Genomic DNA, 24,869 nt, shown 5'->3' with positions numbered 1-24,869 from the left:
ACAGAAAACCCAAAAAAAAAAAAAACATATAACATCCAAGAAAATTCATAGCAACCTTGAGGTCTCATACATTCTTAGGTCATACATTCAGTGTGTAGCTTATAAAGAATGTGACATAATGCAACACTCAGATAAAAATGTGAGGTAGACTAAAGTGAGAACTACTCTTAGGGTTACAAAATAATAAAGAAAATGTTGCTCACCCCCTTTAGACAGGTGTGGTACATTCACGCTTGGAGTCTCCCCGAACGCGGTTACGAGGCACACCGTAGGTGAGCAAGTGCATCTTATCTTGGAGTTTCTTAACACGCCTGTAGGCGGAATAAGCTATCACGGCCGTGATGAGCCATTCCATCCCCAGGGCGACCAATGTGCAGATTAAAGTCGTATAATCTGTGTCAATGTAGCGTCTTGGGTATCTATTCATGGGCGTCAAAGTAAGTTCACGCGGGGTTTGTGTGAACTTAACAAAATTGGTTCCTTCAATCAGTAATTGTTGGTCAATTTCTAAATCGAAGGTAAAGTTATAACCCTGGAAAGCGTCCATGATCTCAATCTCTGAGTCATGCTGTTCGAGGTTGAGATGATGGAGTGCCAGGTTTCTAGTTCAAAGTGGAAATGCCTACCGTCCTTTCAAATACCAATGTTCAGCATCGACTTAAACCTATAGATGTGAGGTGTCACAATTATGGGAACGTTTAACAGGAAACCGAGTTCTAATTTTTTTTAACGTGAATGGGCATTGCACTACTTAGGCTGTACGCTAGGTGGATTTGTGAAAGGTGCACAGTAGAGGGGTAAGTACGGGGAAATACGACTTTCAACCAAGCTGTCCAGCGTGGAACTTACTTCCCTGAGCAGGTCCTACATCAAATCTCTCACCACTCGTGTGTACACAATATCCTGAGGTATGGTTTCAGACAAAGTCTTGATTGCACGTAGAGATCCATTAATCAGAGCCTAGTGTAGGTACCAGAGTACCCTGTAAGGTTTTAGTAGGTACATCCTGTTAGCGGTCTAGGAGGAGTTTCTCTTGGTTAGTGAAAATGACGGCGGGGGGGGGGGGGGCTTGGTTCGTTGTCGGTTAGTACATGTTAGTGGGTTAAACGTGCACTTCCCCCCCTTTTCCATTTCCATGCATAGAACTATGTAGCGACTACGTCTACCTCCTGCGGGGAGTCTGGTCTCTGTACCCGCGGGGATGGTTTGACGTAGGGTTTGATTTGGTTTGCATGCACCCATTTGTAGACAGGCTCCTGTCTCGCTTTGGTGATGCGTAACCTGTATGCAACTGGAGAGAGTTTTGCCACGATCTCAAATGGTCCTGACCAGCAGGGCAGGAACTTCTTAGGTTTGCGTGCCGGTTGGGCGAACCGAAAGTAGAATACTTTGTCACCCACCTCGTATTCGCGGCTGGTTGTCTTTTGGTCGTAGTAGGCCTTAGCGCCTTCTACGTTGGTCTCCAGTTTCTTCTGAGCGTGCGCGAACGTAGCTCTGAGGTGTGTTTTCAAGTCTGCCACATACTGATGAGCGGTATAGGCAGTGGCAACACTGACATCCTCTGGGTGATACAGGAGGTGCAGTGGTAGAGTCATCAGTCTGCCGGTCATCATCTCAAAGGGCGTAACCCCCGTGGATCGCTGTGGAGTGGACCGTATGGCCATCAGGACCAGAGGGAGCTTGACGTCCCAGTCCTTCCCAGTGGAGCAGACGTACTTTTTGAGCATAGAGACGACCGTGCGGTTCATCCGTTCGACCTGTCCGGATGACTGTGGGTGATAGGGAAGGTGGAATCTCACTTCCACTCCCAGAAGTTCAAACAGGGACGTCATTACACTGGATGTGAAATGAGTTCCTCGGTCAGAGTCAATGCAGAGTGGAAGTCCCCATCGACTGAAAACGTGGTTAATCAGCAGTACAGCGGTTGTGACGGCTGTATCGTTTGGCGCTGGAAGGCACTCCACCCACTTCGTGAAACTGCAAGTTACAGTTAGCATATATTTGTTTCCTCTTGCCGATTTGGGAACCGGTCCAACCCAGTCGATCTGCAGGTGGGACCAAGGGAAGGTTATTCCCCTGCGTTGCAGTGGTGCTCTAGCAAGCGGCTGGGAGGGTTGAAACTGGGCACAGATGAGGCAGCCTTGGACATAGCTGTGTACATCCTTGGACATCGATGGCCAATATGCTACTTCTGTCAGTGACGCGAGGGTAGCTTTTGTTCCGCGGTGACCTCCAACCGGAGTGTCGTGGGCGTAGGCAAGCATCACTCCTCTGTGGTCGAGTGGAACAACCCAGCGCGGCGGGCTGTGATCGTCACGTATGTAAACTAACAAATCGTTTTGTAGTTTCAGATGCGCGAGTTGACGATGCAGGGTTACCAAATCTCGGCTTGCGCCAGTAGGTGGTGACGGTTGTTTAGACATCGGGCCCTTTTGGAGAAGCTCGCGGATGAGCTTCAGGTCAGGATCTTGTTCCTGCATGGTGACTAGGTCCGCGTCATGTGGTTGTCTGCCTAGAAACACGGGTACCTCAACGGTCCGAGGTTCGTCTGCCTGTTTAGCATGGCGACGAGTAATCGCGCAGACCTCGTGAACGGCCTTGGGTGGAAGCCACTCGTCTTTGAATTCCCAGCAGGTTCCCTGGTCAGCACCGAGCTTAGCAAGGCGGTCAGCTTCGTCATTACCATCTTTCTCTGGACCTAGGGTCCTGGAGTGACCTTTGACCTTTTTCCAGTAGACCATTATGCCTTTCTCAGTGGTGAGCAGATCACACGCTAGGAATAACTCCGAGTGTTTCACGTCTCTGTTCCTGGCGTTTTTCATGTGGTTCTCCTTCCACATGGGGAAGTGAGAGATGAAGCTGTGTCTAGCGTAGTTTGAATCAGAGCAAAGGACGATTTGAGTGATGTCCAAGGCTGCAGCCTGCTGGAGGGTTATCAACACTGCAGCAATTTCGGCGTACTGACTAGACTTTTGGCCCAACCGGTAGTGATTTGGTTGCTTAGTGTCACAGTCCACCCAAACGACTCCAACCCCAGCACGGAGCTGGCCTTCGTGAAGGTAGGAGCATCCATCAGTGTAAACTTTCGGAAGCCCTTGGCAAACATTCTCATCAAAGTAGCGATGATTGGATGCGGTTGGGTAGACTGCGGCAGGTGTGTCCAGGGGGCCCATGACGGAGTCAGAGTCACAGTGCTGGCAGCCTGCTAGCCCTTGTCCTAGCGCTAGCTTGGTGTTCTGACCATACTTGACCTCAATGTTGTATCCTTGGAGCACCATCATCCACGTCGCAATGCGGCTGTTTGACACTCTTCCTTCGCGCAGTCGCTGGCTGTTTAGGAAGGTGACAGGCTGATGACACGTTTCAATGATCACTTTCTGTCCACCGATGTAACTACGAAAGTGTTCGACGGCCCAGACTGTAGAGAGGAGAGCTCTCTCGCAGTCTGAGAATTGGAGTTCCACCTTGCTCAGAGGCTTGCTGGCGTATGCCACAACTCTCATGTCCTGATCGTGTTTCTGCTTCAAAGCAGCGCTCAGGCAGTGAGAGGAGAAAGTAGCCTCTATGTAGAACTCTTTATCCTTGTCTGGGTAAGCCAGACAGGGTGCGGACGCCAACTTCTGTTTTAGGAACTGGAAGGAGTGTTCTTGGGGTCTGTCCCACACGAAAGGTGTGTCGTTCCGAAGTAGCTCGGTGAGGGGCCTCGCTATTTCAGCGTACTCCTCAATGAACTGCCTGGAGTAGTTGCAGACTCCGAGGAAGCTCCTGAGTTCAGTCAGATTAGCTGGGGCTTTGATGTCCTGATTGGCTCTAATGCGTCCCGCTTGGGGCTCGACTCCATTAGGGCCAACCAGCAGTCCAACATACTCCACTTTGGTTCGACACCACTGTCCCTTGAGAATCGCCAATTTAGCTCCGGCATCAGCGAGCTGTTGCAGCACGTGACGGAGTTCGGCCAGGTGCTCCTCGAAGGTTCGACTCCTCATCAAGATGTCATCGACATATATGAGGTTCCCTCTGGAAGCAGCATCTGACATGGCTTTGTGGAGGAAGATGTTGAACTCTGCAGGTGAGTTAGAGTAGCCAAAGGGGCAGCGGTTCCAAGTATATTGGCGATTTCCAAAGGAGAAAGCTAGTTTATACTGGTCCGCCGGCTCAACCTTCATGGTCCAGAAGCCGTTGGCTACGTCAACCGTAGAGAAGAAACGAGCATCTCTGACTCTGGCTAGCTCTTGATCTAAATGGATCATAGGCCATCTGGAGAGAGGTACTTGTTTGTTCAGTGCATGATAGTCTATGGTGAGACGCCATTTCCCAGTCGGTTTCAGAACCGGCCAGATGGGAGAGTTGTAAGTGGAGTTACACTCTCTGATGATGTTTTTCTCCTTCAGCTGATCGAGGATCTCCTGGATCGACTCATAAGCAGCGAGGGGAATCTTGTACTGACGTACAAAAATAGGAGGGGCATTCGGGTTCGTCGGAATGCGAACCGTGTGCAGGTTTGTGAGTCCACAGTCCAGGGAGTCCCTGGATAAGATGGACTGAAACTCATAGAACAGGCTTCTAAGCGCTGCTCTCTGCTCCTCTGACTCCAGCGCATCCGCTTTGTCAAGCTGCTGGCTGACTTCGGCCTCGAAGCCGTCATAAGGTTCAGAGGAGGAGGGTCTCTGGTGTTCCGGGCTTTCAACCGGTGACTCAGAGGGTTGAGTATTTATTGCAAAAACCATTAGACACTGACCGCTGTCAGTATCTAAGGTTGCACTGCAAATGGGTTCCTTAGGAAGGGCTTCATGTCGCTTGATGGTAATCATTTGTGAAGGGAAAGTACTGAATGTGTCTACACCAACCTGTCTGTCGTTCAAGAACAACGGAAGTTGTCCGATCACGGGAACTGAAAGTTCGAAGTCATGGAATGAGCTATCTATCAGCATGCCCAAGGGCTTTCCTGCCGGCATGTGGATAGGACTCTGGGTCGGATTTTCGACCAACAAGTACGCAGAACGATTGTTCAGCTCCAAGAGTGGCGTGCCACAGACGGCTAAGTTGAGCTCCAAGAAGTGTGGTGATGGCTGGAAGAAGGCCTGTGTGCCTGGCAGCTTCTGATGCTTCATCAGAGTCAGACGAACAGGCACTCCTTTGACCTGTGGGGGCAGAACCGTGCTGGCCTCAACCACTGCACGGCAGGCCTGTGGAATGGTCTGACCGGACAGCAAGTGTTCAGGGCCTTCTGAGCGAGGCTCAGAGGATGGTGTGGCTCGGGCCCAAAGGACTTGATTGCAAGTGTCCAGCTGGGCACCGAGTCGAACCAGCAGATCTGCTCCAATGAGTGCAGGTGGATCAAGCTGTGGTATGATGCTGAATGTATGTGTGAGCTGTCTTGCTCCAAGTTGGATAGTCAGAGAGCAGACCTCTGGCGCTTTCAGGAGCCTCTGCGGCCAAGTAGGTGACAAGAGCCGATGGCTACGTGTCACACTGACCAGAAGGGGGTCCTTCTGACGCAGGTGTTCAAACGTCTGCGGGCTGATGGCTGACTTTTCAGACCAAAGAGCAAGGCGAGCATCTGAGATGTGGGTGCAGTTGATGGTAAGACCACCAACTATGTGTGGTGCATATGGCTGCAGGCTGACGTTCTTCAGCGAGCAGAGAAAAGATGAATGTGTGCGGAACGGAGTTCCAGGAGCGGTTTCATGCCTTTGCAGGCGGACATCGTCTGTGGGAGCTGTAGGGAGGGGCATGACCTTGGAACAAGGGTTTTGCTGCTCACTTATGCTGACTTCAAGAATGGAGGATGGTCGGCTGCTATCCGGGTTCCAGGGCTTAGGTGTGTCCACCTGGGCCCACAGTTGACCCTTCTGGCAGTCGATGAGGGGAGCTAGACGTTCAAGCAGGTCCTGACCAATGAGAAGTGGTTCAGTGTCTAGCTGGCAGACATAAAACGGGTGAACCAGAGTCATGTCTTGGAAGGTGATGTCCAGCCACGCCCGGTGAGTGATACACTCCCGGGTCTGGGTGTAGCTGGTGATTTTCAGGTCACAGGGCTCTACCTGGACTGGTTTCCCGAGTGACCGCATGGTGTCAGACACGCGATGGAACAATGTGGAGCACATCAGGGTGATTTCTGAGCCGGTATCCAGCAGAGCATCAACTTGTATGCATCCACCTAGATTGGTGCTACAGTACAAACGGCGAGCATGATCATGGTTTGTTAAGTCACCAAGGAACTTCAGAAATTTAGTATCTGGTTTCTCTGGGGGGTAGATTTCAGGAGACTCCTGTGGTCTACCAGTAGTGTTTCCCCAACTGATCAGGTAAGTCCTGGCCACGCTGGGGGGTTGAGCCACGCCTAGTCATGCGGACGTTGGCTCTGAGTCTGGCTTCTTAGAAGCAGACTTTGGTGCAGGGGTCTCATCTGCAGATCTCAGCTGTTCCTTCTGTTTAGCTAGGAACTGCTGAAACATCTCCTGGAGGTCGGCTTTGGTCAAGTACTCACCTGCGGACTTGTGTTCGGGACCTACCTGTGGGCGGCGCTCCTTAAACCTTCCACTGTTCCGACCTGCTTGCCGTTGGTTTTGGTTGGGCCACTTCCTGTCTGATTGTCCAGACCTAGGCAGCCAATCAGCACCCCCCTTCCCCTGTTGAGGAGATTGGGACTGCTCTCGCGGTTTAACAGGTCTAGGTTTAGCAGATTTTGGCTTAGTGGGTGGAGCTTCTGTGCCTTCGAGCTCCAAACGCGGCTCGGTGTCGGGAGCTAGGTGCATGACGCGGTGATGTGCGTCAGGCTTTTGGGGCTTTCCGCCGGCTTCCCAAGCCTGTTGAGCATATCTCCTAATCTCCTGAGTTGTCAGTTTTTTCATCCGACAATACATTGAGACTTCGGATCGAACACACTCGTGCAGGTTGTGAATGAACAGGGATCTGAAGGCAGGGTCTTCCTCGAGCCCAGGGCCGTTTCGACCTTGGAAATAAGCACTTTTGAGTCTGCGATAATACTCTCTGGGGGGTTCGTTTCTCCAGTGTTTGATGGAGAAGGCCCACATTGTAGCTGACGCAGAGTCTGCATACGTGGCGTATTCATCCCTCAACGCTCGGCAGAGCGAGGAGTACCGATCACGAATGTCAGGTGGTAGAGTTTCCATGAAACCGTGCACCGTTCTAGATGTTGTTTTCCAAATTAGCTTGAGCTTTTCCCTTGAAGAGGGTGCTGGAAGATCAAGCAGACAACGTTCTATCTCCCTGAGATAATCGTCGACGTTGGATTCATTGGTGTTAGGATCAAAGCGTTCTATGTCTTTAGCTAGCGATTCAATTTGACGTACACGGAGCCCTGACTCACGGTACGGCGCGTCATCCTCTGACTCTGACCCACGGTCTGTCTCAGAAGGCGCTGGATATCGCTGGTGTGCTCTGGGCTCCCAATGTTGACTCCTGGGGCCCAAATCGGGGTTCGGCATGTTGTGGCGGGCTGCTGGCACGTCACGTGGGTGTCTTGGGAGGTCCTCCTCCCGGGGCACGTCTGCGTAGTGCAGCCTGCGTCTTTCAACTGGGGCTTCTGCGTAATACGCTCTGTCCGGGTACGGACTGGCGTATGATGCTTGGTCATGCAGCTGGTTATCGGCATGCCGAATACCGGAGTAGCTAGGATGGGTGGATGGTTGAGGTGCAGCTTGGGGTGCATAACCCCAATCGGCACCTTGCACCCTTCGTGGACTGGGGGAGCGGTCTAAATAGAGGTGCCGCTCAGCTGGTCGACTTCTCACTGATTGAGAAGGCCGTGAAGATGAGGGTGGTGGTCCAACCTGGGGTTCGAGGGCGAACTGCCCTCGGCCCCTAGGTGGTCCTGAATGCCCTAGAGTGTGTGTAGGGAACGGGGCCGAAGGTTGGGACAGATAAGCTTCGTCTCTCCCCTGCGGCATGCGTCCGTCCAGAGAGTCAAGGTGTTTCCCCCCTTCCCACTGTCTGTTGTCATCAGCAGAAGGGGGCGGGGTCTTCTCCCCATCTTCCCCAGAATCGGTGCGGGTGTCGTTGTCCTCCTCATCCTTCAGACTTCCATTTCGCTGTTTTTCAGCTAGCATACTCTGGAGGTTCAAGATCTCTCGATCATGTTGGAGTCCTCTCTGATAGAGGATCAGGGCTAACTTAGCCAAGTGAACCTGGATTGGTTTAGTACCATCCGGGTTTCCTATTTGATCAAGTACAGCTTCTAGCTCGACGCTACGCTGTTCTTCAGTGAAATCCCTAGAAGGGTAGTCGGGTTCTCGAGCAACCGCGACCAGTTTGGACAATATTTGTCCAGAAAGTAGGCCAGGTTCATAGTCGTGGGCCGCAGCGCCACCTGGTTGCTGGGAGTTGGTCAGTTCACTACTCTGTCCCTCCATTTTTAACAACCGAACCAAAAATAGCCTAGTAGAGCTTCTGCAGATAGCTCAAACTGCACCTTTTGGCAGCAAACTGCTAGCTTTGTAGCAGAAAAACACTAAATTAACCTTTGTGCGCACAGGTTTTAGCGTTTTAAGATTGCACGGAATGCCGTGACTGACGCTTAAAATACTATTCCTTTCAGTATTTTAGCAAAAGCTGGTGCGTTGCCGTAGCAACGTCTTACAACACTTGCAGTGTTAAATATGCTAGTTATTCCTTCAGAATATTAGCAAACAAGGTGTTATCAGTCTTTGAGTGAAGGTTTCAGTTAGTTATAATAGCCACTGTGAGTTAAAGTCGCTAAATTAGCAGTTAATTTTAGCCTAAAAGGGTTAGTCAGAATTACTTACACGCTGCACCTTTAATGAGGAACTGAATTTTAACCTAAAAGGTTAGCCAGAATTAATTACACGTTGCACCTTTAAGGAAAAACTGAATTTTAACCTAAAAGGTTAGCCAGAATTAATTACACGTTGCACCTTTAAGGAAAAACTGAATTTTTAACCTAAAAGGTCAACCAGAATTAATTTACACGTTGCACCTTTAAAGAAGCACTGAGTTACTGGTGAGAGTTCGATGCAGCTTCCTGCTCAGCGAAATCAGCACCACTCTGTTGCTGGTTCAAGGCTGAACAACGGATTATTTTTAATTCAAGCTCTTTGGATTTATTTGTTTGTTTGTGCCGGATAGAAATCTCTGTGTATCCAAGCCTCACACGGCCGCACCAATAAAAAATGTTGGGGTTATTAGGAGCGAACAATTCGTAAGCTTTAACTTACTTTTGGATTCTTCAATAAATTCTGTAAATATGGAACTATTTACTGATTTATTAATTAATTAAGATATTCTTAGATATCTTCGGGGCACCACCCTTTAATTAGAAAGGGAAATGAATCCAAAACTCTTATCAGTCTTTCTTGAAGTTCGTAGAATCCTCGGAGCAGAGACTTCTCTTCGACACAACAAAGCTACTGGACACAAAAATCTGAATTTTATAACATTTAATTAACAATTTGTCAAATGAATAAACAGTGGAATAGATGAATAATAACCGTGTGATATGATTGAAGATGGATGTGTTTGCATGTGATGGAGGATGTATGAATGGGGTCCTTTGTTCTCACAAAGGAGTAGTGTGTGTGTGTGTGTGTGTGTGTGTGTGTGTGTGTGCATGTGTATGGATTCAAAATGGAGTCTTGAATACAAGATGGCTGACCCCTTTGTCTGGCTAAAGTGTGGGTGGCAACTTGCACTTTAACTTCCAAAGCACTTAGAATCAGTAGTAACTTAACCTTAAATCACTCAAAACATTTCAAAAGATCATGAAACAACACAAAAGATTAATCACAAATTAATATCTTTTAGTTTCAGCCTGGCCATGACAGAAACCATTTTAAGATACCAAACAATGATCAATAAGCAGTTTATTCTTTCAAAATGACCCGACGGACGTGTTTGGGACGAAAGAGGAAAACACGAAGCTACTTTTTAAGCAATAGACGCGGTTTATTGCTTATTTGAGACCATAGAGGAAACGGGAGAAGGAAAGAATGAGAGAAAGAGATGAGTTTCTGATCACCAGAACAGTGAAGCGTCCCTCACTGTTTTGATTTGACGGTTCTCCGTGTTTCTCCGCAGTTTGGCGTCGTCCGTCGGTTTGATGCTTTCTCCGTTGTTTACCTCCACGAGTGTTTCTCCACGGGCTGGACAGAGACAGCAAAGTTTCTTTCTGTGCTGAGTTATAACTTACAGCGTGCTTGATGGAGTTGTTGCTTTCCTCCGCAGTTCTGTGTCCTCAAACATCAGCTGGAGGGGAGCAGAAACGAGCAGATCTGATGGGCTTGCAGTTTAGTTTCCAGCAGTTCCGTGGGCTCAACTTGGGCACCTAGAGCTTCCGCGTGCTCAAGGGAGTCGGAGCGTTGACAAGCGTGTCCTTACCGCCAGGTATCCTGGGCAAAAGAACGAGGATTCTTTGTCTCTGCTGAAGATTTATGGTCTTAGTTCGCGGGAAAAGCTCCACGGCTTCCCGCACATGCGCAGAACGTGTTTCTGGTACTAGGCGGTGACGTCATCACAATGCTTCCGTGTGCAAAGCATCATGGGAAATGAAGTTTCTTGGCGCTGATGTGATTATTTGCTTTTCAGAGCAATTTAAGCACAGTCATTTTGGAGAAAATCACTGCATAGTAATTTCCTCATGAGGTCAGACCCTCAACAAGTGTTTAATTCATTGTCCCTTTTATAACACAGCTCAAACTTTTTGAACCAATCTATGTTCCCATGTTCAGTGGCGCTGCAAGGTTGGGGCCCCGTGCAAAAAACACTGTTCTTCCTCACATTTACAGTATAGATTAATCCAAAATATAATAGAATTTAAGAAAATACTGGGTAACTTAATATTTGTGCTTTTTTGTGTGCACAAAAAAAACCACATTCTGTTCAGGAAAAACTAGACTCTCCAAAGCACTACTTGCTTCGTCTTCGTCTTCGTCTTCCTCCGCTTATCCGGGTCCGGGTCGCGGGGGCAGCATCCCAACTAGGGAGCTCCAGGCCGTCCTCTCCCCGGCCTTGTCCACCAGCTCCTCCGGCAGGACCCCAAGGCGTTCCCGGACCAGATTGGAGATGTAACCTCTCCAACGTGTCCTGGGTCGACCCGGGGGCCTTCTGCCAGCAGGACATGCCCGAAACACCTCCCCGGGGAGGCGTCCAGGAGGCATCCTGACCAGATGCCCAAACCACCTCAACTGGCTCCTTTCGATCCGGAGGAGCAGCGGTTCTACTCCGAGTCCCTCCCGAATGTCCGAGCTCCTCACCCTATCTCTAAGGCTGAGCCCGGCCACCCTACGGAGGAAACTCATTTCGGCCGCTTGTATCCGCGATCTCGTTCTTTCGGTCATTACCCAAAGCTCATGACCATAGGTGAGGATTGGGACGTAGATCGACCGGTAAATCGAGAGCCTGGCTTTCTGGCTCAGCTCCCTCTTCCCCACGACAGATCGGCTCAGCGTCCGCATCACTGCAGATGCCGAACCAATCCGCCTGTCGATCTCCCGATCCCTCCTACCCTCACTCGTGAACAAGACCCCGAGATACTTAAACTCCTCCACTTGAGGTAGGACCTCTCCCCCGACCCGGAGGTGGCAAGCCACCCTTTTCCGGTCGAGAACCATGGTCTCAGATTTGGAGGTGCTGATCCTCATCCCAGCCGCTTCACATTCGGCCGCGAACCTACCCAGCAAGAGCTGAAGGTCAGAGCTGGATGAAGCTAGGAGGACCACATCATCCGCAAAAAGCAGAGACGAGATTCTCCTGCCACCAAACTCGACACACTCCACACCACGGCTGCGTCTAGAAATTCTGTCCATAAAGGTAATGAACAGAACCGGTGACAAAGGGCAGCCCTGGCGGAGTCCAACCCTCACTGGGAACAGGTCCGACTTACTACCGGCTATGCGGACCAAACTCACGCTCCTCTGGTAAAGGGACTGAATGGCCCTTAACAGAAAGCCACCCACCCCATACTCCTGGAGCGTCCCCCACAGGGTGCCCCTGGGGACACGGTCATAAGCCTTCTCCAAATCCACAAAGCACATGTGGATTGGTTGGGCAAACTCCCATGCCCCCTCCATCACCCTTGCAAGGGTATAGAGCTGGTCCACAGTTCCACGGCCAGGACGAAAACCACATTGCTCCTCCTCTATCTGAGATTCAACTATCGATCGGACCCTCCTCTCCAGTACCTTGGAGTAGACCTTTCCAGGGAGGCTGAGGAGTGTGATCCCCCTATAGTTGGAACACACCCTCAGGTCACCCTTCTTAAAGATGGGGACCACCACCCCGGTCTGCCACTCCCTAGGAACTGCCCCCGATGACCACGCAATGTTGTAGAGATGTGTCAACCATGACAGCCCTACAACATCCATAGCCTTGAGATACCCAGGACGAACCTCATCCGCCCCCGGGGCTCCGCCGCTGTGTAGTTGTTTGACTACCTCAGCAACTTCTGCCCCCGAGATCGGACAGTCCATCCCCAGGCCTCCCAGCTCTGGTTCCTCCTCGGAATGCGCATTGGTGGGATTGAGGAGCTCCTCAAAGTATTCCTTCCACCGTCCGACTATAGCCTCAGTTGATGTCAGCAGCTCCCCATCCCCACTGTAAACAGTGTGGGCGAGTTGCTGCCTTCCTCTCCTGAGGCGCCGGACAGTTTGCCAGAACCTCTTTGGAGCCGATCGATAGTCTTTCTCCATGGCCTCACCAAACTCCTCCCACGCCCGAGATTTTGCCTCGGCAACTGCCACTGCTGCACCCCGCTTGGCTATCCGGTACCTGTCTGCTGCCTCCGGAGACCCACAGACCAGCCACGCCCTGTAGGCCTCCTTCTTCAGCCTGACGGCTCCCCGAACCTCTGGTGTCCACCAGCGGGTACAGGGGTTGCCACCACGACTGGCACCGGCCACCTTACGACCACAGCTAGCAACAGCCGCCTCGACAATCGCAGAGTGGAACAAGGCCCACTCGGACTCAATGTCCCCCACTGCTCTCGGGACGTGGTCAAAGCTCTGCCGGAGGTGGGAGTTGAAGACCGTCTTGACAGGTTCTTCTGCTAGGCGTTCCCAGCAGACCCTCACTATGTGTTTGGGTCTGCCAGGTCTACGCGGCATCTTCCCTTGCCATCTGATCCAACTCACCACCAGGTGGTGATCAGTTGACAGCTCCGCCCCTCTCTTCACTCGGGTGTCCAAAACATACGGCCGCAGGTCAGATGATACGACTACAAAATCTATCATCGACCTGTGACCTAGGCTGCCCTGGTACCAAGTGTACCGGTGGGCATCCTTATGTTCGAACATGGTGTTCGTTATGGCCAAACTGCGGCTTGCACAGAAGTCCAATAACAAAACACCACTCGAGTTCTGATTTGGTGGGCCGTTCCTCCCAATCACACCCCTCCAGGTCAAGCTGTCATTGCCCACGTGAGCATTGAAGTCCCCCAGCAGGACAATGGAGTCCCCTGATGGAGCACTATCTAGCACTCGTCCCAGGGACTCCAAAAAGGGTGGGTACTCTGAACTGATATTTGGCCCATAAGCACAAACAACAGTCAGGACCCGTTCCCCGACCCGAAGGCGCAAGGAAGCTACCCTCTTGTCCCCCGGGGTAAACCCCAACACACAGGCAGAGAGTCTCGGGGCTAACAAAAAGCCAACCCCAGCCCTCCGCCTCTCACCCGGAGCAACTCCAGCAAAGTAGAGTGTCCAACCCCTCTCCAGGTCTCGGGTTCCAGAGCCAATGCAATGTGTCGAGGTGAGTCCGACTATATCTAGCCGGTACCGCTCAACCTCTGCCACAAGCTCCGGCTCCTTCCCCGCCAGCGAGGTGACGTTCCATGTCCCAAAAACTAGTTTTCTTGTCCGGGGATTGGACCGCCAAGGCTCCCGCCTTGGTCTGCCACCCGATTCGCATTGCACCGGACCCTTCATGTTCCTCCTGCGGGTGGTGGGTCCACAGTTGGACGAGCCCATGTATCCGGTTCGGGCTGGGCCCGGCCGGGCCCCATGGGCAAAAGCCCGGCCACCAGGCGCTCGCTCACGGGCCCCAACCCCAGGCCTGGCTCCAGGGTGGGACCCCGGTAACCCTCCGGGCCGGGTACTCCGACTCTTCGTTTTAACCGCCATGAAAGATCCTTTGAACCGTTCTTTGTCTCACCCTTCACCTAAGACCAATTTGTCATGGGAGACCCTACCAGGGGCACTAAGTGCCCCAGACAACATAGCTCCTAGGATCATTAGGGCACTCAAACTCCTCCACCACGATAAGGTGACGGTTCAAGGAGGAGTAAATCCACACAGGCTGGCTGCAGATAAAGTGCCTCATATTTCTGTCAGGTGTGGTTAAGAAGCAAAACCCTACAAGTCATCCAGAGCTAGAGACACAAGGTGTCCTCATTAGACTATGTATAGAAGAAATATCAGGGATACAAATATCAAGCCTTGAGGCACGCCACAGGATATGATACGTGCAACAAAGCTTTTGTAAGTATAAATCAGCCGGTGTCAGAGTCGGCGGAGGTGAATAACAGCCATTTTTTTATTGTGGCCTGGTGGAATATGGTAGCAAGCAAGTACCACATGGGGGCGGTTGTGTCATCCGTCTCACTTTTGATTTGACAGTGATAGACCGCGAGGGTAACTTTAACCATGGCAGGTGTGGAGCCGATGAGGCGAAAATTTGATATCAAGTTCAAAGAGAACGTGTTGATTATGCTGCAGAACACTCTGGGGAGCAAGCTGCTGAACGTTTTAACATCGACCCATCAAACTGGATGAGGATTAAACTGAATTGGATTACTGGTATTTTCTTTTTTTTTTACTTTAAACTGGACAAAGATTGAATTGAATTTGAGGGTTTTTATTTTATTTTTTACTACAACCCAAACGAGACAAAACTATTTAACTTTGAAGCGGTAAGGTTGTTGTTGCCTTTTCTAATACCGGTATTTAATAACGTTTAAAATGCAGTACAGGTATGTTTGCTATTGTTTTGTTACAATACAGTATTTTCCTACTGTAATTTAGCCTTGCTGTTAATGTTTTATATGCAAACCATACCACATTATGGCAAATGTACATTTTCAATAAATGAACCTAGCATTTTATAGGTTCAAATAGACACATCACGTTTTTATTCATTCTACTGGTGGTTCATTTTGCTCAAATAGAAATTGAGGCCTGCCTCTAATTCTGGCCCTCCTTCCAATTAAGGCCTGGAGCTTGATGAGCTTGAATAAAATACAGGCCTGGGCCTGTATTAGAGGATTTAATATATATATATATTTATTTATTTATTTATTTATATTTATATATATATATATTTATTTATTTATTTATATATATATATATATATATATATATATATATATATATATTTATATTTATATTTATATATATACTTTGCACAGACATCTGCTGTTGAATTGCCCTTGGTGTCAAGCAAAGCATCATCAGCATTTGTTGGTTTTCCGACGTGTGAATGTAAAATATCTCCAGTCTTTATTAGATTTAGATAGAACATTCCTTGTAGATAACACAGAATATGATTGTAAACCTGTAGTCTGAAAGAAATCATTTATGAGACCAAACTATGAGCAATTTTATTCAGAGAGTAAAAGTCTCGTCTTCTGCATGGGACCTTGGGGTTGCAGCTCAGATAAGGGAGTCAGGAGAAGGTTTTTTGGTAACAAGGTCATAGAGCATAGTGTTTTCTGGTTTGGAGACCAGACATTTAAGATGTGGCACACTGATGAAGCACACAATACTTCAGGCAGATGAAACAGGCTGGACACTTCCGTGTGATGACCTTTGACCTTACAGAAGACAAATAACCAAATAACAAATTGTTGGCCTTTGGTACATTGCAAGCAAACAAGGTTGTTAGTGTCTTTGAGGAGTGTAATCATGATGATGGTGATGCTAGAGGGAAGTGGGGATGATGACAAAACAAAAGAGATCCTCTCAGGGAGCAAACAGTAATAAGGACCAGTGCTCTGAACTAACTCTACTAACTTCTGCTTCCGGTCGGTAACAAGATGGCGCCTGTGCTTGGCTTAGCCGCAGTCACCGGCCACTTTTTCAAACTTTTCTCCACTAAACTCCTCTTTTCCACCTTGCTCCTGTCTGAGATCCTCTTCATTAGTGTCCCTGCTACCATCTCCTATGATCGCCAGACTCTTTTGTCCTTCCGTTCGTTCACGATCGTCCAAGATGCACCGAGGACGTACCTCCCTGTTTGTTTATCTGAGTGGCGCACTGGCGCGGTGCCAAGCGACGATCCCAGCCAGGGCGCCTCCAGCAATGTTTATCCGGTCCCGCGAAAACGTTGGAGGAAAAGAGGTAAACGAGCAGGAATCCAGGTGAGAATAAGACTTCTCTTAAAGCATGGTTTATCTAGTAAACATTGGCGTGATCTTCTAGCTTCTTGTCCTTTGTTTGGTGACCTGAGCGCCACTTCCGCACTCCCGCCAAGCTGCGTTGCGGCGCGGTTTCTCCGTCCAAGTTTTTTAAGGTCGGTTTATCCTTATTCCTCAGTGGTTTCTCCTCCTGTTCCCTCCATAAGTGGTTTTTATAAACACCATGGATCTAACCCTGCTAATTTGCGTCCACTAACTCCAGCTGTTTGTGTAGTTTCTGATTCCTCCTCCTCACTCAGCATGGCTCTATTAAATACCCGCTCTGTTAACAATGAGTCCTTCTTGCTCAATGATTTAATTCTCTCTAAAAACCTGGATTTTCTGTTTCTGACTAAAGTTAGGCAGCAAACATCTGATTATTCTGGTCTGATTGAACTCTGCCCAAGTGGTCATTCTTTTCTTAGCCAGCCCCGGGGTTCTGGTCGTGGTGGAGGCCTAGCTGTTGTTTTCAGAGACCATCTTCCATGTCGCTCTACGACCTCTGGTTGTCACACCCTGTCCTGTCTCCCCTTATGGTTTAGTCATGTGTCTCTGTTAATTGCTCCCACCTGCCTCTCATTTTCCAATCACCCAAGTTCCCAACCCTCTTGTATTTAAACCCCTTCAGTTCTTTGTCTCTTGTTGGATCATTGTTTCATTGTCCTGCGTGCTCTCCTCATTAAAGACTGTTACTTGTTCCAGTTTGTCTGCCTGCCTGCTTCCCTCACCCCCATGTGGATCCTTGTATCTGCCTCACTCACCGGCACGAGTCTGACACTGGTCACTTTGCTTCCTTTGAGCTGCAGCTGATTAAAGTTGGGCGTTAGGACCCGTTCAACTGTGCTGTGGTCTATTGTCCACCTGGTCCAAACAGTTCTTTCCTTCAGGAGTTTAGTGACTTTCTATCCTCCACTGTGAAGCTGTCCAGACTGGTGATTGTTGGTGACTTTAAAATCCACATTGATGATCCCTCTGATCACTTTGCCATGGATCTCTCCAGCCTTATGGACTCCTTCAGGTTTACCCAGCATGTTTCTGGCCCCACACACACCAGGGGGCACACTTTAAACCTTGTTTTTACCCTGATTCTAAATGCTGACAGTGTTTGTCCTGAGGACATTTATATTTCAGATCACCATTGCATTTTCTTTAACTTGTCAGGTTCTGCGTCCCCACCTCCTGCTCGCCGTATGGTTAGTTCTAGTTTTCTCAGTGAGAGCACAGCTAGCAATGTTTCTGCTGCTTTTGATCCACCCTGTTCTTCTGATAACGACCCAGACTCCTTTACTTCTCCGTTTAACGACCACTGCCTCTCCATTCTGGACAACATCTGTCCTGTCAGAACCAGATCAGTTCCTGCAGTGAACCCTACTCCCTGGTTTAAGGACAGCCTTCGCAGCCTGAAGCACCAATGCAGAAAAATTGAGCACTTGTGGAAGAAAACCCATCTCCACGTCCATCTGCTGCACCTAAAGGATCTTCTGACATCCTTTATCTCTGCAGTCAGAGACGCTAGGTTTTCCTATTTTTCCAACCTGGTGTCCCAGAGCAAAGGGAACCCCAAGCTGCTGTTTAACACCATCAGCAGCATCGTCTCTCCTTCCTCTCCTATAGCCTCCATCCACTCTGTTACAGACTGTGAGAACTTTCTGTCTTTCTTTGTGGACAACGTCAATAAGGTTAGATCTAGCATCTCTCCTTCAGCCTTATCGCTGCCTCTCCCGACTCCAACCAGGCCCATCATCCTAGATAGCTTTGCTCCTGTTTCTTTGCCTGAGTTAACCAAACTAGTTAACTCTATGAAGACCTCTGCATGCCCCCTCGACATCTTACCCTCATCTTTGTTTAAAAGTGCTTTTCAGTCCATCGGTCCCAGCGTGCTCTCTATAATTAATGCTTCTCTGGTTTCTGGTCAGGTCCCTGCTTACTTTAAGAACGCTGTAATCTACCCGCTTCTTAAAAAACCGAGTCTTGACGCCTCTCTTCATAGCAGCTTCAGACCCATCTCTAAACTTCCGTTCATCTCCAAGATCTTGGAAAAGGTTGTGGCTAAACAACTCACAGCTGCTCTTGATGAACAGAACATCTATGATAGCTTCCAGTCAGGTTTTTGTAGAGCTCATTCTACTGATACAGCTCTTCTTAGTGTTTCTAATGACCTTCTGACCCACAGTGATGCAGGGAACTGTTCTGTTCTGGTCCTGCTGGACCTGACTGCAGCCTTTGACACTGTTGACCATCACCTGCTACTGGAGAGGCTGAGAGACTGGGTAGGCCTATCAGGATCTGCTCTGGAGTTGATCTCTTATCTTTCTGAGCGTTCCTTCTCTGTGGCCGTCTCCAAGTTTAGGTCCTCCACCACCTTCCTGACCCATGGTGTCCCACAAGGTTCTGTGCTGGGGCCTCTGCTCTTCCTCCTCTATCTGCTTCCTCTTCAGCACATCCTGAGCTCTTTCAAAGGAATCTCCTACCATCTTTATGCAGATGAAATCCAACTGTACATCTCCTTTAAGCCCCATGAGATGTCTAAGCTGCAGCTGTTACACACCTGCTTAGACTCTATCAAAACCTGGATGGCTGGGAGCTTTCTTCAGCTGAATGAAGATAAGACTGAGATCCTCATCTGTGCCCCAGACAAGCTGGTTCCCAAAGTCAGAGACTCTCTTGGTCAGCTTGCTTCTCACACCAAACCGTCCGTCAGGAATCTTGGTGTGACCTTTGACCCAGCTCTCACCCTGGATCCTCATGTCAGTTCTCTTGTTTGCTCTTCCTTCTTCCATCTCAGGAACATTGCTAAGCTGAGTCCCATTCTGTCCCGCTCTGAACTTGAGACAGTTCTCCACACCTTCATCTCCTCACGCTTAGACTACTGCAACTCTCTTTTCACGTGTCTGAGCAGAACCTCCCTGAACCATCTACAGGTGGTTCAGAACGCCTGTGCTCGGCTTCTGACCAAGTCCTCCAAACACACCCACATCACCCCACTTCTCCTCCAGCTTCACTGGCTGCCAGTCACCTTCAGGGTTCATTTCAAGATCCTGGTTCTGGTCTATAGGGCCTTACATGGACAAGCACCATCTTACATTGGTGATCTTCTTAGTCCCTACACCCCCAGCAGGTCCCTGAGGACCAGTGATCAAAGCCTACTGGTTGTGCAGCACCAGGCTAAAGACCAAAGGTGACAGATAATTTGCTGCTGTGGCCCCCAGACTCTGGACCTCTCTCCCCCTGAGCCTGACATCAGTGGACTCAGTGGTCTCCTTTAAAAAGCAGCTGAAGACTCACTTGTTCAAGCTGGCTTTTGTATGACCTTCTTCACCACTCTCTCTTTATTCTGCCCTCCCCACCTATAGAGCTCCGGGAGTTGACGTCACTTCTCCCGGCATGCAACAGTTCAAATCGAAACGGCGCCATATTGGCATGCAGAAGCCAGCAGCTGGACTATTTGTTATTGTCAGAAAACTCAATCAGACAGGACATATGGTAGATTTCTGTTGTGCCCCAGGATGCAGAACAGACACGAACGACATAAGGAATGAGCCATCTACAGGATTCCCCAAGATCCGGAGTGCCGCAAACGTTGGATCATTGTAATAAAACACACTAGTGACCGGGCTAAAATGAAACTGTGGGATCCAGAGAGTAAAGGTTTTCGCTTGTGCAGCGACCACTTCATATCAGGTACTTAAACCAACGTTTCCTCAACTGTGTATGGTATTTATTTTAAATGCTTTTATTACGATTCTTAATGGGCTTCCTAAACTTATTTTGGCGTGGCTTTTTCTGTCTTATTACTCATAGCAACAAGTAAACATCACTTAAAACTTTGCCTCGTGAGTTCTGTGTGCTGCCGTTTACGTGTTTTATGATCACAGCAATAACCGGCTAAGCTGTATTTCATTTTAAGCAATGGTTGATCAATTGTCAGATCACACATAAAAAGCACTTTGGATTACTATTATCTATCTCACAGAGACAGATCTCAGACAGATCCTGAGACGTTCCTGCCTGACATATTTATTTTATTCACGGAAAACAATCAAACTAGTGATTTCTCTTGGCATTCAGTTTATACATTCAAACAGCACAGCACTCTATTTAAGCTTCTTACAAGTAAATCTGTTATTTGTCTATCCATCCATTTTCATCCGCTTATCCGGAGTCGGGTTGCGGGGTCCGGAGCTCTATTCCACCTTCCTCAGGATCCACTGATTTCCCTTTTTCCTATCCACTCTCTCTCTTTCTTAACATTTTTTATCACAATTGTCTATTTTTTGCTCATTTTAAATATGTTTTAACCATTTTCTAAATTCTTTTTTATATTTTTACATTTTTGTTTTTGTGAAGCGCCTTGTTATTTTTACCTTGAGAGGCGCTATAGAAATGATATTTTCTTCTTCTTCTACGTTGACTTAAAAGGTTTATTTGACATTCGCCAATTAAAAGTGTGGAGAAAATTGGAAGAAGTAAGTTATTCCAAAGTGATTCAAACCACCATGGTTGCATGCATTACTAACCCAAGTAAGCCAGCCAGTTTGAGAAGGTAGGAATTGTGATGACCATCAATATTTAACTAAAGTCATTCAGAACAGAAAAAATGTAGTCATTTTACAAGACATACAATGTCTAGAGTTGCACTAGATTAAGACTATAGCAGGAAAAGGTCTAAGTCTAAAGGATATGAGTAAGATGTTTAATCTGAATGCTTAGACCTGGATTTGAAAGGAATCCATGTAATGGAACATTTATATAAGGTGTGAGGATCAAGTTTCCTTGCTGGAAAACCAAGAAACCAATGTCCTAAGTCAAAAGTGTACACATCTGATTAATGACAGAAATTTATCCACCACAAATGGAAGAGATTACAACAAGGCAATGACTAAAACTATGTCACTTGCATCCCAAGAACATCATACCCACTGTAAAGCATGGGGGTGGAAACATCATGCTGTGGGGCTGCTTTTCTGTAAAGGACACAGGACGACTGGTCCGTATTATGGAAACATTAGAGGGGCTGGATCTTCCAGCATGAGATCCCAAACACACTGCCCAGGAAACACTGGAGTGGCTACGTAAAAAGCACTTCAAGGTTCTGGAATGGATTTGGGTGTTTAAATTGGCAGGTCCGCACTGGCAGTTTGAAATCTGGCCATTTTTTTCTAGCGTGCTGGCAGTCGAAATCTCCACTGAAAAAGTCTGTCTGTCTTCAGATAAACAACAGTCGTCCAAACGCGCTGTGATGGGCAAACCTGCAATTACACCAAGGTGCATGGTTACCCCCAACCCACCAGTCTTATTTGTAACCCTGAAGGTGTTTACGCCATTTCTGTGTTGGCTAAGATCAATTATTCGTAGAAACAATCTTGATTTGGGACGTAAATCCAGTGAATACTCTAGGAATTGCATCAAAATCCGACTGGATCCATTTGGGTTTTCTTATAAGTGACCAAAAGAGGTTTTTTTTTTTTTTAGATGTGCCTAGTGGATCCAATACAACACAAGACACACTAAATACATATAATAAAATTAAACTAATACATTATTTATCAGTATTGTTTCTTTTCATACTTTAACTGGTATCTGTATTCTGTTGTTTCTCCTTCTCCCATCATCCAGACACCGGTGTAAGAGACTACTACAAGAGCTACCCCATGGTAGATTACACCCACCGCCAGTCGCCCCCAACTTTCCAACCAATCAACTTCCACCCCAAGGACAAGCCCTTCCTCCCACCACCTGATATCCACGCACCTCTGGCCATCACCATCAATGCCTCCCAGATCCCCAAACCCAAGATCTCCAAAACCAACACCCACCCGCTCACGTCCAGCTCAGCCTTCAAAGCATGGGACCCCAGCAAGAGCCACATCCAACACCCAACGGCGACCCACATGAGCATCGGGGGGCCACCACACCACCCCATCCAGCAGCAGCAGCACCAGGTTTTGCACCAGCAAAACAGCCGGCGCCAGGCCTACTCCAACAAGAGGCAGTTCAGCATCGAGACACTGCCTGAGCTCTTCTCACAGCCGCTGGGCTACAGCCACTCTCCACACATGCACCCCAAACACAAGGGACTGGCCACCAATAGCAAGACAGAGGTGACGGTGTGAAAGGACACAGCAGAAGACAGAAATATCCTTTCAATCCAAAGCTACGATGGTGTGTTGGAGCAAGCAAATATCACGTCTGGAACTTTTTTAGCTGCATCATTTTTAACTAAAGAAAACATTCTGTGATATTTGTATATTTTTTAAGACCACCAGATCAAAACACAGGCACATTAGCCTTGAAGGTGATGTATTAGCAGGCGTTGGCTGCGACCCTTTGAACCTGGCAGCTTTACTAAATAATTAAGTGGGCTCTCGGTGTTTTGGCACACCTCTCCGCTTTGTCTCCTCTTAGTCCTCTCCACAGCATTCTTCATGGCGCCAAAGCACCACTCGTGCACAAATGGTCAAATCACACATTTAGCCCACAAGCTTCAGCTAGCTCCATCTCTGAGGATGTAGGAGAGGCTGGTTGGGGTGGGGTTGAGGGGGAGGAAAAGCTTCCCCAGTGACATTGGCTTCCCCATCAACAGAGATAATGCCATTGTGTTGTCAGCTCTCATTGCCCTCCAGCCCTCTGAAGAGTGAGGTATCAGCCTGGCAATTCACACCCGAGAAGGAGGCAGACGAGTGTGGGAAGTATTCATCTCATTCCAGAGGCAAATGCGATGAGATGGATCTGAACCGCGCGCACACACTCACGCACACAAACATGATCCACACTCGTCAAACAGTGCAGAAGACTCTGTGCCCTGTCAGAGGTCACGTCAGTCCCCTCTGAGAAAAATGCTCATTTTTCTCAAACCGCTAATTCTCTGGGACGAGGAAAACGAAAACAGCTAGCGCTCTTGTTGCTGTTTGTGAGAGTGTGTTGCTTGAATCTCATGCAGCAGTTTTTATCTCTAAAAGAACTGACTGAAAATAGGACAGAAGAGTTCTCAGTAAGATCCTCGGAAATCTCTGCATTAGCTTCGCAAAGGTGCCAGAAAAATGCCAGCTGCATTTCTGATATTTGGAAACGGATCATGAGCATCCTCCGAGATGCTGCTCTCATAATCAAACAGGAATCAGCAGCAGCACCGAGGATGGTTTCTGGGTGTTGGGGAGAGAACGCTTACGGGAGCACCTTTTTCCCGGGATGCTCGAATGCAACCGTTTGATGCTTGTTTAGGACTCCTGCTTGCTCTGCAATTCATCCCCCTCCCTGCTAATGAAGTGCCTTGGCACTACAAGTGAATTACTGCTAGCACTTAAACAAAAAGCTCACATCACTCCTGCCTCATATGCATTCAGCTTAAACGTGACAGCTGGGATGTTTTGAATTCAGTATAATCATTTGTTTGCACCCTCATAGTGTTGCTGGTCCAGACTCTTGGTCGGGGCATCCTGTTTGAAGTCAGGAGATGTCCATTAGTAGCGCAGTCATTTACATCAACATCTCCTTGGATGAGAACATTTAATGAGCTTATTTTGATGCTAGAAGGACGGATTCGACTGCAGAGGCTTTACAGTTCAGATCTGTGGACTGAGGAAAACCGCAGTACTTAGTAAGCAGCACGCGTAAACGTGCGATTGGTCTTTCTTTGCCACCAAGCAGTGCTGAGTCTGTCATTTATTACCAGGATTAACACCGCTGGGTTTAGATAACAGCTCCGTGTTCTCTGGTCGAAACCAGACCAACTAGACTTCTACCATTAAACATCGTTACGGCGCACCATCACCATCTGCTGGAATAAAATGCAGATTAGCTATTTGTTTTTATATTTATTTGCACTGATTCAGATTTTAAACACCCCATAAATTAAAGTGTTTCTGCAAGATTACAAACATCTAAGAACAATATTCTGCTTAAATTAATTTTATTGCATTTTTTAACCCTCCCACTGTCCTAATGGGTGTGACCCCGTGAGGAAAGTTGACCATTGAGCAGGATTGATGGTTTATCCCTTGAGGTCCACGTGGTAGAGGTGAGGTGGTGCTCACTCCTCACCCCTGCCACGTGGACCCAAGGGATAAACCATCAATCCTGCTCAGTGGTCAACTTTCCTCGCGAGGTCACACCCATTAGGACAGTGGGAGGGTTAAGTCCAAAAGGGCTCCGTTTGCTTCTAAATGGTGCTGGCACAGCCCCGCCTTCTGCAGAAAACTCCCAACAAAGTGACGCCAAGCAACCCCAACTTGTCTTTAGTTACCTGCTACATATTTGCGCTGATTATTTGAAAGGGCGAATTTTGGAAAATTGCCCAGTAAAACTTGACTTTTTAAGTCCTGAGGGGGTGGGACTTGTGTGATGTCATCTTCCGACCATTCAGTTTACTTTGTGGTTGGATGACGAATGACCACAGAAATTTTTGTAACTCTGTTCCATTCAGTTCTGAAGTTATAGCAATTTAAAACATTTTGGCGAGTGGTCAAATTTCGAGGCTTGGCCCCGCCCCTTCAACATATACGAAAAG

General features: G+C 48.3%; 1 protein-coding gene across 1 annotated transcript in view; it reads left to right on the top strand.

The window, feature by feature from the left end:
• Positions 1 to 24,315, top strand: part of LOC107376384 (protein shisa-8) — a 230,218-nt gene extending 205,903 nt beyond the window's left edge. Inside the window, exon 5 of the mRNA XM_070542820.1 lies at positions 21,980 to 24,315. Coding sequence (XP_070398921.1) covers positions 21,980 to 22,476 — 497 coding nt within the window. The 3' untranslated portion in view covers positions 22,477 to 24,315. The remainder of the gene's footprint in view (positions 1 to 21,979) is intronic.
• The last annotated feature ends 554 nt before the right edge of the window (positions 24,316 to 24,869 follow it).

This window comes from Nothobranchius furzeri, chromosome 12 (assembly GCF_043380555.1).
Source record: "Nothobranchius furzeri strain GRZ-AD chromosome 12, NfurGRZ-RIMD1, whole genome shotgun sequence".
NCBI lineage: Eukaryota > Metazoa > Chordata > Actinopteri > Cyprinodontiformes > Nothobranchiidae > Nothobranchius > Nothobranchius furzeri.
This window is presented reverse-complemented; position numbering and strand designations above follow the sequence as displayed.